The 17,551-nt window shown below is 35.8% G+C and overlaps 1 protein-coding gene across 1 annotated transcript in view; it reads right to left on the reverse strand.

Moving 5' to 3' along the window:
* The window catches only part of KCMF1 (potassium channel modulatory factor 1), a 51,859-nt gene that overhangs the window by 20,096 nt on the left and 14,212 nt on the right, over positions 1 to 17,551 (reverse strand). Inside the window, 1 exon segment of the mRNA XM_062599741.1 lies at positions 4,611 to 4,778. Coding sequence (XP_062455725.1) covers positions 4,611 to 4,778 — 168 coding nt within the window.

Genomic DNA, 17,551 nt, shown 5'->3' on the forward strand with positions numbered 1-17,551 from the left:
ACCTGGATGTCAGGGTGGACAGTAAGCTTGACATGAGCCAACAGTGCGCCCTTGCATCAGTGAAAGCAAACTGTGCCCTGGGCTGAATCAGCAAGAGAACAGCCAGCAGATCAAGGGCTGCAATTGTCCTGCACTAATCCACACTTGTTACGCCACATCAGGGTACGGGGTCCAGTTTTGATCTCCCCAGTTCAAGAGTGACTTTCAAAAGGGTCCAGTGAGAGGCAAGCAAGATGGTTTGAGGATCTGACATATGAATAAAGTTTAAAGAAACTAGGTTTATCCAGCCTGGAGAAGAGAAGGCTCTGGAAAGGTGGGGGGAAGGATCTAATTCTGATCTTCTGGTAGTGAAAAGGTAGTAAATACAAGAGATGGAGGTATTCTCTTCACAAGGAGGCACTAGGTAGGGTAAGAGGCAGCAGGTAAAAAATGCTTCAGGAGAAATTCCACATGGGTAAAGGAAAAGTTCCTGACTATGAAGATTATTAAAGACTGGAATAGATTGCCCAGAGAAGGCAGAACCTTTTTTCACTTGAGATTTGGCCCAACAGGATAGCCAATATAAGGCCCTGCGCTTCCTATACAAGACTGGACCACATGATCTCCACAGTCCCCTCCCAAACTAAAGCAGACTCTTCTGTGATTTTATGGCTTAGCAACATACACATGTAATAGACAGAGCTTATTCTAGTGGCTGAATATGGAGAAAATCTTCAGCTGAATTCCAGTAAATCTAACTGGACTCCACAGTTTATACTACTAAGGTTAGTAACTCAGACAATGAGTCGCCTAAATGATGGTAGTCACAAAAAGTGGCAGGATCTTCTGCCACATTAGCATCTAAGCAGATAACTAAATGTATTTCTACTAAAATACAGAATAGATGTAACACAATAGGATTTTGCTGGAAAATTCTGTTAAGTTGTACTACTATTTTTTTTTGCCAGTCTAACCTCTTTAAAATCATAGGAGTAATTTGGAGGCTATATGCTTAGAATCATAAAGCATCTTAGCAGCTCAGAATTCAGAGTCAGTGGTTCACTGTCAATAAGTTATTTTTCCAATAGAAACCAGAATTGTGAAATTTGGTCTCAACTTCTCCATCATCCTGACCTGTTCTACAGAAAGCACAGGTCTACAGTGACTGCTCAGCAAACATGTCCTTGTTCTTCAAACAGACCTATTGCTGTTCTGTTTTTTGGCCCTTCAGAAATAAGGCATTGTGCTTTAAGGTCATTTGTCATCCTATGCGAAATATTTTGAAAGCTCTGCCCCTACTATGGCAGCATATTTCAGGTTTTTAAAGCATCCAATATGCATCATTTTTCAGTGTCTCGGTGGGAACTGGAGAACAATACAACTGTTATCACTTTGGATCCCATTTTCCTTCAACAGTAATGGTAATCATATACTGATTTCTAATAATAATAATTATAAAAAGATGTAGGGCAACCAGTGTGAACACTGGCATAGCTAGAAAACACTAGGGGGTTTTATTCATTTTTAATAATGTCCTATGGGCTCCTACATGAGTTCTTCAGAAAAATCAAGGTGATGACAAAAGCTCCTCCAGAGCACCTCCCTATTACACACACTGTGTCATTATTGTGCCTAGGAACTCTAAAAAAAACTGACCAGAACTCTCACAGGGGAAAACAATTATGTGCTTTGTTCTAAGTGCAAACAATTCCTGACAATCAAATCAATGTGATTAGTTGCTCACTGCAAACCAGAACTTGGTCATGGCTTTAAGTATAGAGTACTTAGGTTAATTCCACAGTCCCCTATGTGGAGACAACAGTGGCCAGAATGTTGAAGGGAACTAGAGATACTAGGTTCTTTGTGACCAATTGCAGATGCATCTTGGGCAAAAACATTTCTATGATCCCATTCTCACTTCTAAATCCAGAAAATCACCACTAACTTCCTCTGAAGTGTTTGTATCAGTAGTTTTTCAATTAAAGGATTAATTCTTTCTAGTATGAAAGCAATGCTCACCTTTTACCAGATGTCTATTCTCCACCCACCCCAGCATCAGTAACAACTGTAAGTTTATTCCTATTAACAATTTTCACAGCTTTGAATCAAACTTGACTACAGATAATGGTATTAAAATTTGTCAGTGAACAGATGTTCTAGGATTCATATCCCTACCTATAACAACAACCTTCCATGCTGTTTATGTTTTCTTCAGTTTTCTTTACTCTTACGTTTCCTGTTCATACTACCATACACTACAAAACATTTGCTCTCTCAAATTCCAGCTTCCCATGTCACTAAGCAGAAAGTGGAAAAATTCACCACTCCTATGCCATTTAATTTTATATTGCCAACCTTTTTCTCTAGAATCTTTTAATTCACTTCTCTCTCTTTCCCTGGTGATGTCTACATTCACCAGTACAGTTAGCCTAAAAACTCTGAACAGGTGGTTTTGTACTAGTCCTAACTAGTTTGAAGTTCCTTAGCTCCTAAACTTTTGAATTTGGCTCAGAGTCACATAATCTTTTGGTTTATAAAAGCCCTTTGAAAAGTTACTGAAGTTTCTCTAAGTAACTGCAACATATAGTAAAAACCATATTCTGCTATGCCTTGCATTCCATAATGAACTGTAAAACAAAGACATTTTAAGAATGAGGTCATAACCTTTCCTGAAGTCTAAAAAATGATGTATTTGTAAATATTTCTTAGTTCATCCTCTAGGGTATAAATTTTTAAGATTCTCTGTACTTTGGTGCTCTGTCGTCAGCCTTTGCTGTGGTTCATAATCTGGTGATGTATTCTTTCCTGTTCTATTCTTTACACCCTCATGTATTCTTTCTTGATTTAGGGTTCTAATCAAACAAGAAGTTCGAGAGTTGAGCTGCAATATTTTTTCCCCCAATACTGTTTCTAAGGGAACAATGCTCACACACAAAGCCATATGAAAACACTAGAAGAACTTGTTTTCTTCTTCTTATTATTAAGGAAGCTACAGTAGCACAAACACTTCCTACACTCCAAAACTGTAAATAATGAAGAAGTAGATCTGAGAGCACTGTGATGAGCTTATGCCAGTACTTCAGTATAAACCTTCTTCTAGCTATTTGGATTCTTTGTGCAGACTTAAATAAGTCTGCATAAGTAGAAGTAAGAATTCCAAAAGAAAAATATCCAAATTTTAAGAAGCAAAATATGTTTTCTAGGCATTCCTAGGCTTCAGTGGTAGAAGTGATAAGAAACGGTAGGAGTTTAAGAGCTAAAGACTTGGGAAAAAAAAATCCTTGTCTCAGTACATTGAGTACATCATTTACTGTTGCTTAAGGCTCCACAGCAAACATGTCTGCCCTCTTTTTCCTATGCATGAGGAGCACTTAATGTTTATGGCAGTTCTGTCATTTTACCCCACATGCAACATTCATGAAAGTTACTGGAGGCCAAATAACTTTGAACTGTGCATTTCCAACCATGACTAGTACTCTGAATTAATATACTGTCACACAAATAATTTTACCTCATTAGTAATTGAGAACAACAACAAAAAAAGAAGCCTAAAAAGAAACATACGCAAATGAAAACGCACACAGGCATTTTTGGTAATTCACTGAAAAACTCCATTCCAAATCCTGGATATGCAGGGCTTCAATTTTTGAAGTCATTATTTGGCACTCCTAGGGTGAGGTGAGACCTGAGAATTACGAGAAAATGAAAGACTTCTCCACAGAAAGGCAGTTTTGAGAAAGCAACTATAGTATGTATATTCAACTGTTCTCTGCTCAGTTCATAAGGAAATCAATGTCACTATTATTTTACTTTTGTTTTAACCAATAAGGTAAAGAAATCATCTACAATTAATAAAACTGCAGCTTTTAAGAAACCATTGTGTTTAAGAGGTCAACATTTACAGAACAATATAGCTAGAATCATTAAAAGCTGTTTATTAGAACAGTCCTATGAGTTTAGAACAAATACAAAGAACAAAGACATGCCCAATGTCATCAATATCTTCAAATAAAGATTAGACATAGAAGTATCTCCTGAGTTACAACTCCACTTCTCAAAGATGATATGGTACAACAGAAATTAGTGAAACAGAAGAGGACAAGAGCAACTTTTTTTAATATTGAGGTTGTGTTACAGTCAGAAACAATATTTAATTAGTATGACTTTAAACACGTCCCAAGAGGACTACTTGCAAGTCTTCATCACTAATCTTTTATATTCAATACAGTCTATCATTACATTTCCACAGAAGCCACCATAAAATAACATTCCTCTAAACTCTCATCACCATTTTATTTTACATTATGGCACATCCTAAAAAATGCATACTGAAGGTGCCGGTGGCAGCGGAGTGCCTAGATTTGCCTATACCTTTTAAATTGGAAGTTAATTAGAAATCGTCACTGTTGTCAGATATATGAAATAGTCTAGTAATCTCTTGTGCATCATATTAAAAGAAAAAGAACTATGTAAAACAGTTTTTGTATGTTGGGATCAAAGGGAATATGCCTGGTTTTAGAAGATGGAAACTTGTTCTAATTTTCAGTGTGTTTAACAAGTAAAAATAAGAAAATACACATTATGCTTATAACTGTAGCAAATGGCTATGGTCACAATTAATTATCACTTACCAAAATCTACTCTCGTTAGTATGCACTGCATGGGATGGTCCGTTGTATGTCTTGTTGTTGTTGCGCCACTTTCATAACAAGTTGCACACAGATCGTAATCGTAGCAAATCAAACACTTGTATCTGCGACCTCGAAAATTTCCTTTTAAACATGCATCGCAGCTGACACCTGTAAACAAATAAAATTTCTTGAAAATGGCAACAAATTGCACTGTTTTTCAGTAAGAGACAGATTTGTTACTACTTCCTCCCAAGAACCAAAAGTAGCAAGCCATCTCTGACATATGCAGCTGACACAAACAACCCACATTTTAAGTGTATTTATCTCATTAAAAAGACACTAGTTTTCCAAAAGGAAAACCTTGGACTCTGCAAGTAAAATAAGAATAAACTCAAACCTCTGAACAACTCTGACAACTGGTTAAGCTATAAAATCTCTTTATATCCATCTTCCTGTGGGGGCCTTTTTCTGATAGTGTGTACTGTTTTGACTGCTCTGATAAAGCACATTTGACTCAAGCTTCCTAAGCTCAACAGTACTGGGACTGATAGAAGAAAAAGAAAAAAGAAAAAAAGAAAAAAAAAATGAGAAGAATCCCTAGCTTTTCTTTATTTCTTGCTTTCTAATATTTCGGTTCTGAAGAATACCATAACCATGTCTAGTAGTACATGTCGGGCAGAAATTGAAGTCTTTTCCATTTTAATGGACAGGGAAAAAATTAAAGATGCTTTTGAAGTTAGGTTGTAGCAGTTCTCTTTTTTCCTTTCTGGGGTTCAGTCTTTGCATTGTAAACTAGTCAAACTGCAGGTATCAAAGAAATGCTTCAAAGCTGCTAAAAGTTTTCATTTTTCCTTTGCGTGTTTCAGATTTCTGTTGGTTATCTCAGTGAGTGCACAGAAGTAATAACATCTTGTAATCTGCCCTTCAATTGTACTAGCAATTTAAGTGTCTCCATGAAAATAAAGGTGTGTATATAATACAGGCAACATTTTGATCAACATTCTCTTTCAGCATTAGCTAAAACATGTTCTTCATAGTTCGATAGTTACAGACAACTTTACAGAAGGAAAGTTAACAGAACAAAATAGCTACATTTATCTCTCACATCCCCTCTTTTTAACCTAATTACCAGAGGACTAATACTGTTTGCAGAAAAAAAACTCATTATGTATTGTGCTACTCCACTTTAGCATTTGAGTAGAAGCTTTTACATTTATTATACTAGAATGCAACAATAATCCATCTCACATACATCTTTGTTACTTGTTCAAACAATTGCTTTGTCACATTTAGATGAACCCTAGACACAACAACATTTTATCAGTTTTCCTTGCACCATGCACTAGTATGAATATTGAACCTTTTTCTTTAGTTGCCACACTCAGTATTCAGTTTGCAAGTGTCACTCTATAAGGAAGAATATATTCAAAAGAAATTGCTTCAAGCATATCTTTTATTGGTCATAAGCTAAAAGAATTATTGACAATGACATTGTCAAAATGTATTTTTGAAGCTTTTTAATCTTTCTCCTTTGAAGTGCTATTATCTGAAGTTTTGTCTATTAACTCTGAAAAATCTGTAGCAATCTATGATTTATGAGACAGTGATCTAACTTTCAAGAACATTCATTCCAGAGAATTAAGTCCACTGACTGCTTTTTTTCCCTACCAAGACCTAGATGCAGCAATCAAATTTACCCAGCAATGCATGGTATACACAAAACACTTACCAGCTATTGGCAACATTACAAGTCTTTTTGTCAGCTACTAAAATTTTTTTAGAACATCTGATCAGCAAGTTAGGCAGCACTTTGAAATAAGCAGGCTAGTTTACTATAAAGTGTTACACACTAACAACTTCCTAGATGAAGTATTAAGCCATCGATCTCTACTAAGTCATACTTTCTCCACTTCTTTTCTTTAAATTTGTAGCAGCTGACTTAATGTAGATATATGCCTCTCTGCAACCACCAAACTCCTCCCATCACATATTCTCTCAAACATCTAAATAGTCAATATTTGAAGATGGACTTCTTAAGTTTTTGTTTGTATGTTTTTTTCATGTTAATGCTTCTGCACATAATTCCATAGTACTCTTCCCCTCGCCACCCTCTGTACTATTAATGCAGGAATGATTCTCCTATGAACATAAATTCAGGTCCAGAGAATAACAGGAAGTTATACAAAGAGCATGCTTTCCACATCTTTCAGGGTCAGCTTCACATGACTGCAAACTACTCCCCTTCTGAGAACACTGCAGACTACAGGGGATATAACAGGTTAATTTTGTGTCCTTCAAAAAGGATTTAAAAAAGTAAAAAAAAAATGAAACCCTCTAAAGGAAAAAGGTCAAATGAGAATTAAAAAACAGCAAAAATATGTTAGTTTAGGAGTTAAAGCCATATTTAAATCCCTATGCTGAAGCCAGTAGGACCTAATTTCAGAAGTTATGTCACTTATTCTTCCATTTAAAAAACAGTTTCTGAAATTCAGCTGTTACAGTTTTCCCCATTCTTTAAGCCTATCAAATGGCTACCAAAACCACTCTCATCTATCCAAACTAGGATCTGCAAACTAGAATACCCAGTCAACTGATCACCTCCCATTCTATTCTGGCTATAGTAAAGACTTTTGCTTCCTTCCAAAATTTTATATTTTGTATTCAATTTTCCCTATTTTAGCCTTTACATTCCATCAGTTAATTGAAATTTCAAAAATTCCTTTCTTTATCCCTCAAAAACTCGAACACTTTAAGATAATATATTCCTGTCAGTACAGCACGTCTTTCAAACCCCCACCATTTCCCTTCATTTAGCGTATAAAGCAACAAATGCAGCAGATATGCAACAAATTCAAGAATGTTAAAATTAAACAAAATGCATTCACATTAATCACAGATTTAGAGAAAAAACACACTCGGAAAGCGTTCCCTTTGAAGTAAGGAACAAAAACAAACAAAAGTGAGCAATGTCTGATGAGGATTTAGATATTCTGCACATAGTGCTGACTTGTACAGAATACTATCAGCTTTTAAAAAGCCCTTGAATGAAATTCTATCACCCCCTGAATGAAATTCTTTTCAATGAGAACTTTTGTCTCATCTTCTACAGAACAACCATCTGGAATGGTTACAGAACAATATTCATTTTATTTAAACAGAATTGAAAATCATTTTTTTTCATGATAGATAAGTGATAGTGGAAGCTTTTTCATTTTTTTCTATTTTCATGTAATTACTACACAAGTACACATATACACTATTTATCATGCGTCATGTGTTTAATTAAAGCTTATTGTTCACTGACAAAGAATAGTTTTTTGCAATTCAACATTATCCCACTAGAGGGCAACATCGTGCTAAAAGCCTAAAGACTTGCTTATACAGGCTATGCAGACCTTCAGACCTATCAAAAGCCCTCAGAAATAGCATTACAAAAAACTATGTACTGCAACTGCGATGAAATATTAAGTAACTTTAAGACTGACAAATAAAGCAAGACCGGCTTTATTTGTTTCAATATTTGACAGAGACACTGAACCAGACTCACTACTGGACAAAGTGGAAATACAATGAAATGAAATAGTATTTCCCAAAAGCATTCAAGAAGTAGTTTCAGATGTATACCTAAAGCATCACAAAAAGCATAGACATCTGATTTGAGGACAAATATGAAGAGAATTAAGAGAACATGTCCGTAGTATACAAGCAGTACTCCCATTTCAGATTAGTAAGCTGCAATACACGTCTACTCAGAAAATGTAGAGAAAGGATGCTAACTGGAAAAAATAACAATAGTTAAGTAGAGAGCAGTAATGCATCCCTTTATCACTATTAGAAAACACAGTCTGTTTCAATAGACATGATTTGCAAAGCAGCAGTGAGATGAGTATCCCCACAACACATGACATTTCTTGAAAAACAAATCTCTTCTGAAGTGGAAAATTCAAGATCTGAACGTCAGAAGTAGCATTTCTGCATATGAGGGAAAAAAAGTGACTAAGAAAAATCTGAAGTCACTGACAAAACAATTGGCAGAAGTGTACTGATGCAAAAGCTATGCATCATTAGATAAAGTTGAGAGGAGAACTCAGGAGTCAACTTTCTTATGAAGAACACATGGTCAAATATAAGCCACGCAGTGACACTGGAAGATGACACATTTTCTTCTTGTTCTCTGTCTCAAACAGTCTAAACTGCTGAACTTACAGCATTATCTTGGGTGTCATTTAACTTTTAGAAGTGTCAGAGAAAATTCTATCCACTAATTACCATAAAAAAATTAGAATAGGTATGAAGCCTGCATCTGAAATATTTAAGTAGAATAAAGGGAAGTTCAGGGAAGACAGCAAGATACAGCTGTGGATACAGAGCAGTGTTTAATCCTTGTGCTAATCCTGAGAATGAAACTGCATGGTTTATGATCTCTTGTCCAGAATGAAAATGTCAGCTGCCTTGTACAGAGCATGAGTGAGGACCAGCCCCCTCAAAGACTGACAGAATTACGTGACAGAGTATCACTGATAGTTAGTAAGTGACTGCACAAACTTAGGTTCCACCTTTCAAAACTGTTTCAAAAACCAAGGCTAAGCATGCAAATGAAAGTAAAATATAATTGTACGATCTATTTTGCAGTATGAAAGGCTGCAATCTATATACTTTACTTCATCTTTATATACTCAGGATTGTAGTAACACCACTTCTGATATGCATCTGATACTTATCCTTATTGGATGCTAGTTCAGGGATGTTTTTGTTTGTTTTTAATAAATTTGTTTAACATCTACCACCTGAGGTACAGTGTACCATGCTGCATGTTTACCTCAGCCCTCCAGTAAGAAATTCTGCCCAAGAGGTTTACCTGTTTGAAACTGAAGAAAATATATGCTATTTTTTTAACATTAAAGACTATGTCAATTGTTCCTTGTTTTAGCATCCTCATCTCTCAATGCAGGCTACTGACTTAACTGAAAGGTTAATTTCTAAAATCAGAAGGTGTTGCTGTTTGTGTGGAGGGAAAAAAAAAAAGAGAGAACACCAGAAATTCAGGCAAATTATAGATCTCTGAAATGTTTAACTCACACACTTACTAATGTAGATTGTCAGAATAAACATCAAGGAACCCTATTACACTGAGAATACTCGAGCACTGCTGCACTTTCAAGTGCTGAACACACAATTCATCCATCTCTTCAAAGTAATTGAAAATCTCCGTCCTCACACACACCTAGTGTGCAATAGGATTCAAACTGCAAAACCAGCCTGTAACAGTGTGAAAGAAGAAGCAACCAGGCAAGTATGTCTGCAGAAAGCACTAGTAGGATTGAAACTACAGCCAGAGATGATGCAAACTTGGAGAGAAAGAGGGGAGGAAATCAGGCCTATACTAGATCAGAAAAGCAGAAAGGCTTTTAATTTTTAAACAGATCCCCCGATCTTGTCATCTCTCTTCTGTCAGATTTTGTGATGCTCACTGGTACTAGAGCTAGTCTAAAGAGATGGAACCAATCAATACCACTGAGCCAGTAAGTTTTAGCCTTGGTCACGATAACACGAGTGACAACATGCTGCAAAAGTAGGTTTTTACATTTTTGCTGTCACATCACAGATTTTGGAAACACACTGAAGGTGCAAATCATCTGGAACACAAGGAACAAGCAATCAGTGCGCACCCCAAAACCTCCCCAACATTATACAGGAATCATGTGGCAGAGGCAGAGACACAGCTCCCCACGGCAACAGTGATCTAACTTTACCTTGAAACCATCTTTTTTTCTCCTAAATACCCCAACTCTTTCCTCACACACACCTTTCAATTCTTACAAAGCAGCAAATAAATTAAACAGCATACGCCCTCCATGCAAGTCTCTATTTCAGCATTATAACAGAGTTAATCTTCTGCAGAGGCAGTCCGGGATGAATGTCCTGGACAGAAATTAACATCTGACCATGTAATTAAACAGATTATCTTAAGGTCTACGTAAAAGGAATGAAATAAAAGCCGCATTAGTTAAATTCTGCTGTTTCCAAACTTCAATTTGCAGTCTTTACAAGGCAATCCGTTAGTTAATCATTAGCTATCAATATTGAGCTATTAATATATTGATTAGCTACCTTAAACTATTTGATTGCACAAATTGTACTAATAATGTACTAGCTGAATTGGCCAAAACCCAAGAAAATTACAGTAACATACATTTCCCTAAAACCATCAGAAACGCACTGAATTCTGCAAAACATCACTTGACACTACATCACTCCGGCTGATCCAGCCTCGAGAGGAAGATCACACTATCTAAAGGCAAAAGCTAAGGCCGCTTTATTCCAAAAATACAAATACTTTGCTAAATTTTTAGTGTATTTCCTTAAGATTGTAACCAAAAATGGCTAAGTAGCCTTATTTTAGGATTTTATTACTCTTCTAGGGATGTTCTACCTATCTCTTACATTTTAATCACACTGCTTAGTACAGGACATGACATAACTAACACCAATGGCACTTGCACTGTAGGTCTAACAACAATTTTGCAACCATTAATGCAGATAAAAACACCAGGTGCTTTTATTTTTTTTTGTTTTATCTTTTCTAAAGTGATCCCAGAAATACTGGTGGTTTCACTACCTCTTAACCGAAACTGTTGGCAGGAAGTTACTTGCTTGCAATCCAGATGGATGACACGACATAAACAACTAACAGGCCCAGAGAACACAACTCAAGTTTATCACCTTAAAAAAAATATTGAAAATTGTCCAATAATCATGATAAACTATTTGTGTTCCCAAGTTCATTTGCTCAAGCACCAAGACACTAGAAGAGGGGACACAATACAAATACTGCTGTAGGGTAAGTTTTAAATACTACTCATTCTTATCTGAATTAGACTGGAACAAGCACTGTACACACGTTTGTGGTACAACTTGGATCAGTTCTTCTCAAGATTAAATATTTATTTTCTCTATATGCCAAGAAGAACAGTAACTTCTTTTCACAACCTTTTGCATATAAATCTGTACATTTTTTTCATTTCTTCAAATATACACCTGAGACACCATACTCACAAGCCAGACACATCTCTAATTAGAGTTTGCTGAAAAGTCTGGACTAGCATCTAGACATCATTTTACGAAGAATCATTATTGAGTCTATGATCCAAAATAACTGCTTGGATAGGAATACCTTCCTATCCTCCACACGCTAGAACACAAAACTTTTGTCTACTTTGAAAGTAAAACATAGATAAAATACTGCAAACCTCTGCCAAACCCAGAAAGCAACCACGGATGAGATGAGGATTTTAACAACATTTAGGAATCCGGGGCAACTTCTCCAGGTACTATGAGAAAGCAGCTACAGGAGACAGATTATCAAAATAATTTTTAAACCAATCAACTCTGTTTCTGTCTCAGGAATGCTTTATTTTGTAAAGCAACAAGTAACTATGGAATCCATTTTTACTCAAGAAGAGCTATTACTTTTGAAAACTCCTAGAACTCTTGAATATGCCTTCTGATATCTGCTTTATTGTTTTTACAAATTACTGCAAAGACTGCAAAACAGAAAGAAACTATGTTTTCTTAGATACATTAGCAAAAAAAAGGCAAAATAAATACTGGCTGAACATCTAAAATTGTGTTTTGAATTCTTTGTGTCACGATCAGACTCTTTTCTAATTGTTTCTTAAATTTAGACAGAAAATTAGGCTACAATTGTAAGTTCTTGCCTCTTATAGCATATAGATATGTCTGCACTCAGACTTACTATGCACTTTGGTATTTTTAAGAAAAAAATGTTAGGTATCTTCTCAGATGGAAGTATTACATTTAACATATCTAAACATTTAGAGGAGAGTAGAACTCTTAAGCTGTAAGCAAAACTGATTCACAGTGAAATGTTTTGCCAGGCATGCTTAGCAGCCTTTTAAAACAGAATTACAAACATGTAATGTCACAAGCATTTTTGATCAAGCAGATTTGGATTTTTAAGTGAATATTTGATACTATGTATCAGAAATCTTATCTTTCAATTAATGTAATTTAATTTGGTCTTTTTCAAACACCACCACAACATGAAAGGCTGCTAAAGTATTGTAAACAGAATAAAATTAAACAAACAGCAACATATTTATCAGAGTGCAGAAAGTTTGCAGTGTGGCAGCACAGGAATTGGCACCAGCCATGATCTCATTTAACAACTCTTGTTAATCTGGAAAATGGCAAACAGAATGTGAATTCTATTAACAGAAAATTCTTAAACTGACAAAGGCTGTAAACAATGCCATGGCAAGAATATAGTATTAATAGCACCAGGGCTAAATCCTGTATCTAGTAAAACTAATGACAAAATTTCTCATTTAATAGCATAGGATCAGGTTCCCATGTTTCCTTCAAGTGTGAAGAGGACAACAGAAATATTCAGCTTAGGCAAATAGCAGCTGAAGAAGAATCAGGGTGGAGGAAGAGAAGAAGGGAAAACATCACACAAAGGTTAGTTCTATAGCTGGAAGAGACATGAAAGAAAACTGAAAAGATCCTAAGGAGAGCTTTAAGTGAAGAACAGGTACATCCTGGTTGAGTCCTGCAAGGATAAGAGCTAGTATTCTCAGAAAACATCTTTGCAGCTTTCAACTAAGAGCAGTATCTTAAAGACAAATTACAGAAGAGTAACAAAAAAGGAAAATCAACATGGAAAAAGTGAAATGTTCAACTAGGCTTCAGAGAGCTGAACAGTTTGGCTCCACTGAGCAGTCAAGTTAAAATGCTTTATGATTTGATTGACTTGACTCCTTTTTCTGTAAGTCACTGCTTCAGCTGGACAGAGAACAACAATACTCAACATATCTTACAGAGGTAAAATTCACCACAGTTTTTATTGTAAACATTACACAGTTTAGCAGAGTTAGATATTCTAAGGTACACTCTATCCAGAGCTCTAGTATCAGAAATATACATTCAATTTTCTTTCTTTTTGCACTGTTAGATCCACTCCTGACTTCCTTATACGTTTCCAAAACAAGCAAGTATGGCAACATTTTCTTCCGCTCCAACACAGAGAAGAGCTCAGATTTAATACAGGTAGAAACCTGGCACGCAGATACTACTGGCTGGCCAACCACCGAGCTAAAAGTAAAACACAAAAGTTTGCATGTGCTAAGTGCTCTTTCAATAATGTCTTGACAATAGCCAAGTCTTACAATATAAACCTGCACAGAGTGAACTGGAAATACTCACACTTTCCATGTCAGGAAAATATATCCAGAAAGCAACTGGGAGAGGCAGGAAAAGAAGAGCAAGTGGCTCTTTTCATTGAACTGTATCAGCAATGCACCTGATACAAGGCATGAAGCTGTAGCTACATTCTTCCCATCTGCCAGCTAGGTTTACAGTGATATGCAACAGAGTATTTCCAAACTCACAGCGTACTTTCAAAATCATAATTTTGAATGGGACTGCAACATCACAAAAAGAATTTATCTTTCTTGAACACCACAAGAGGTCTAGAAACTTGTAAAAATAATCAGGTTTCTGTGAACTCAGAATAAAATGATAAAGTAAGTTTAAAAAATGCTAGTAGGATGTAAAAAACAAACAAACAAAAACAACAACCACCCTAAGATTCAATCATTTAAGTACTAGCACTGTTCTGCCCCAGGGTTTCCTCAAGCATTTTCTTACTACAGACAGACTGCCTTGGCAACCACTTTCACTCCCACTGCACTGTCACAAAGAACAGCTCAGGCAGATAACACATCTACAGAAATTACAACTGCTTATGATGGAAAAGCAACACTAGAAAAGTACTGTGGGAAATGTAGTATCGGAAAGCAAAAAAAGCATTACACCTACTTTGGTCAAGCTTTGAATGCGTTCCATTCCTCTCACATCTTTGTTTCAGATTCTCCCTTGCATATACTTGTTTGCTAACTGCTCACACATTCCCTGGGTGGACCACCCAGCCATAACACATGACTACTTTCCTCTCTCTAACAGAAGCTCCTTTAGCTTTATTGGCATCTCCTTCCTCCTTGTTACACAGCATACAAAAAGAATTAAGAGTATTACCTTTCCCTAGAGTCCCACTCATCCTTTCTATAGATTTTCAACATATTTTTCAGAATAATTTGCCTAAACAACTCTAAAAATACTTGAAAATAAAAGTCAGATCATGTTCCCGACCAGCCTTCCAACTTCTAAAAGGTACCACTGACTTAGAATCATGAACCCCCATTAATCAGTTTCCCCCCCACCACAACTGCAACTAGCTTAATCTCTTAAACAATCTTTTTTAGTCAAAATTGCTATGCTTTTTTAATACATGTGTTTAAACCCACCTTCGATGTAATCGTGATCCTCAGCAAAAACACTATGCCACTGCATTTTTAATCCAACATACTAAGAAAAGCATCAGCTGGAACAAGCATGAAAAGAAAAAGCAAATTCTCCAGTCTGTCAAAGCAGAGAAAAATGGATCAATTTACTGTAGAAAGTAAGAAATAAGTTTATCAGCCTCACTATAATAATGTCATAAAATTCAAATCATATTAAGAAATTTAAGGACATGAAAGGAAACGACACTTTCATTCTGAGAACACAGGAGAACTATCTACAATTTCAAAGAACAAAAACAATCTCAATTTTTATATTCTAGAAACTGAAGACACATTAAGGTAAGTAGCTATTTTGTGAGAGTAGTAGCTTGTGGGCAACAGTTCCAAAGTACAAGCATTTAAACAATCACTATGATTTCATGCTCAACATAAATAACCCTCTGCAAAGACTCGTTTTTTTTTGGAGAAACTAACACTTAAGAGCAGAATCAGGACAAAGATAAAATCATTATTCTATCCCAGAAAAAACACGGTTTCTCAATTCCCCATGCTAAATTTTAATGAAACAAAATTCTAGTAATTCTGCTTGACCTATACCACAAGAATCAGACAAGTATCACAGTTCCTACCATTTTGCTCCAGACAGAAACCTTCTGCAATCTCTCATTCTTACTCATCCTTACAGTCAGAAAATTCAGTATTGCTCTAGAACAAGACATTCAGAATTAAACAACATCAAGAACATTTGCAAAATTGCACCCAAGAAAGCATCAACAGCCAGATGGAAAACAGTCTGAAATTTACAGTTTTAGAGGAATATTTAGAACAGGAACCTAATTTAACAATTGAGTAATTTGAAAAAAAAAAAAAAAAAAAATTTACCACAGAGTTCTAAAAATTGGCAAATTAAGCTTCAACAAAAAAGCTGTTTTTCTGAATTAAAATGACAGACAGCTGTTTACAGAGATGTTTTCCTTTATTTGCTGAACTGAACTACATGGATTAACCATGGGCCTAATAATATGGCATTTTATCAAAACAGTCACATATCCCACTTCATAATTTGAGAAATAAGCATTATTTCACAATACCCATTAGGTCTTATTACTCCTAATTATATGCTCAGACCCGAATCTGCAGTTATAGAGCACAAAACAGTATTTTAATAATAAGGAAAAAATAAACTGTACAAACAAGTTTGACAAATCTTCAGTGGAATAAATGATCTTTTAAATCTTCTGCGTATTAGAAAGAAAAAACCTTTCAAAATGCTTGAGGTATAATTTAAAATCTAGAAAGTTTTTAAAATAGCTATTCTGTCAATTACACTTCTGTATGATGCAGAATCACGTTCACAATAATCACAATTCCTTGTCCAAGATTATCTTTTAAGTCATTTGTAGATCACAGTCTTGTTCACTTATTCACAGAAAAGAGTTTTTTGTCTAATGTTTGAATGGATAAATTGGATAAAAATTGGGATATATGAATCACTTTGGACTTTAAAGCTGACAGGATAAGACTCAGCAGCCCCGACAACCAATAGGAGAACAGGTATTTGACTTTGATATTCCCAACTGAATAGCAAAAGGCAGTGAAAGATGCACTGTCTATACACTGAAATATATAAAAAAATACTATGATCTCTAGACTTTGTCAATGCCATGGCACAGAAAAGGCATTGGGCTCTGATCTATATAGGGAACATAAAAGGAAAGGCAATACAGTAAGTTCAGAAAAAGTCCAAAAATTTTCCTGCAAAAATAGCATGTTTTACATATTTTGGGCACTCTTACCTAAGCCACTATGGAATTAAAAGCTTGATAATGAAGCTGAGGAGATGCTAGAAACTTTCATGGCATTACGTTGTGAGGTTCCCCCCCATCACCAAGTTTCAGGAATACAACATAGTCCAGCTACAACACTGAAAAGCATAGCTCTAGCTTTACATTTTTAGACTAACCTATAAGTTTTATCCTCAGTTTTCTACTGCACCCCACCTGAATCCCATGAGAAAGAGTAGTTCTCACTCAATGCTGAGCTGTTTTAAGTTCTCAGATATTTTCATGGAAAACACCTTCACTTCTGTAGCTATTACCTTCCTTAAATGCATAAATACCTTGAAGATTGTCCTCACTCCTGCAGTTGTAGGATTCTAAAGTTTGATTTAGGAATGCATGTCACAGAAACACATATACTAGTCACTCACTTCTCTTAATATTCCTACTGTTTTCATGAAGATGGCACAGCTTTCTAGTCTAGAAATAACCCCAAATAATGCTTGTGTGCACGCTTGGTATTGTATCCATTTACTTCAGACATTTTCCAAGTGCTGTCATTAAGTGGGTCTGTGTGAAAGGAAGCCTCTGGCCCACTTAGTAGATGTAGCTGTGGTACAGAACTTCCACATTTCTAGTAAAGCTTTAATGAAACCATTATTTTAACATATTTTACAAGCTTCCTACAGGTGGTTATGCCACACTGGCTCCAACAGGAAACAGCAGGCATGAATTCCTTTCCTTCCAGGCTTTTCCACATGTGCCAGAGGAGGCAGTCACCTTACCCTGCTGGCATGTTTCTCAGCAGAGCACTGAAACTCAGAACCAACTCAGCACCTCA

This window comes from Rhea pennata, chromosome Z, assembly GCF_028389875.1.
Source record: "Rhea pennata isolate bPtePen1 chromosome Z, bPtePen1.pri, whole genome shotgun sequence".
Lineage (NCBI taxonomy): Eukaryota > Metazoa > Chordata > Aves > Rheiformes > Rheidae > Rhea > Rhea pennata.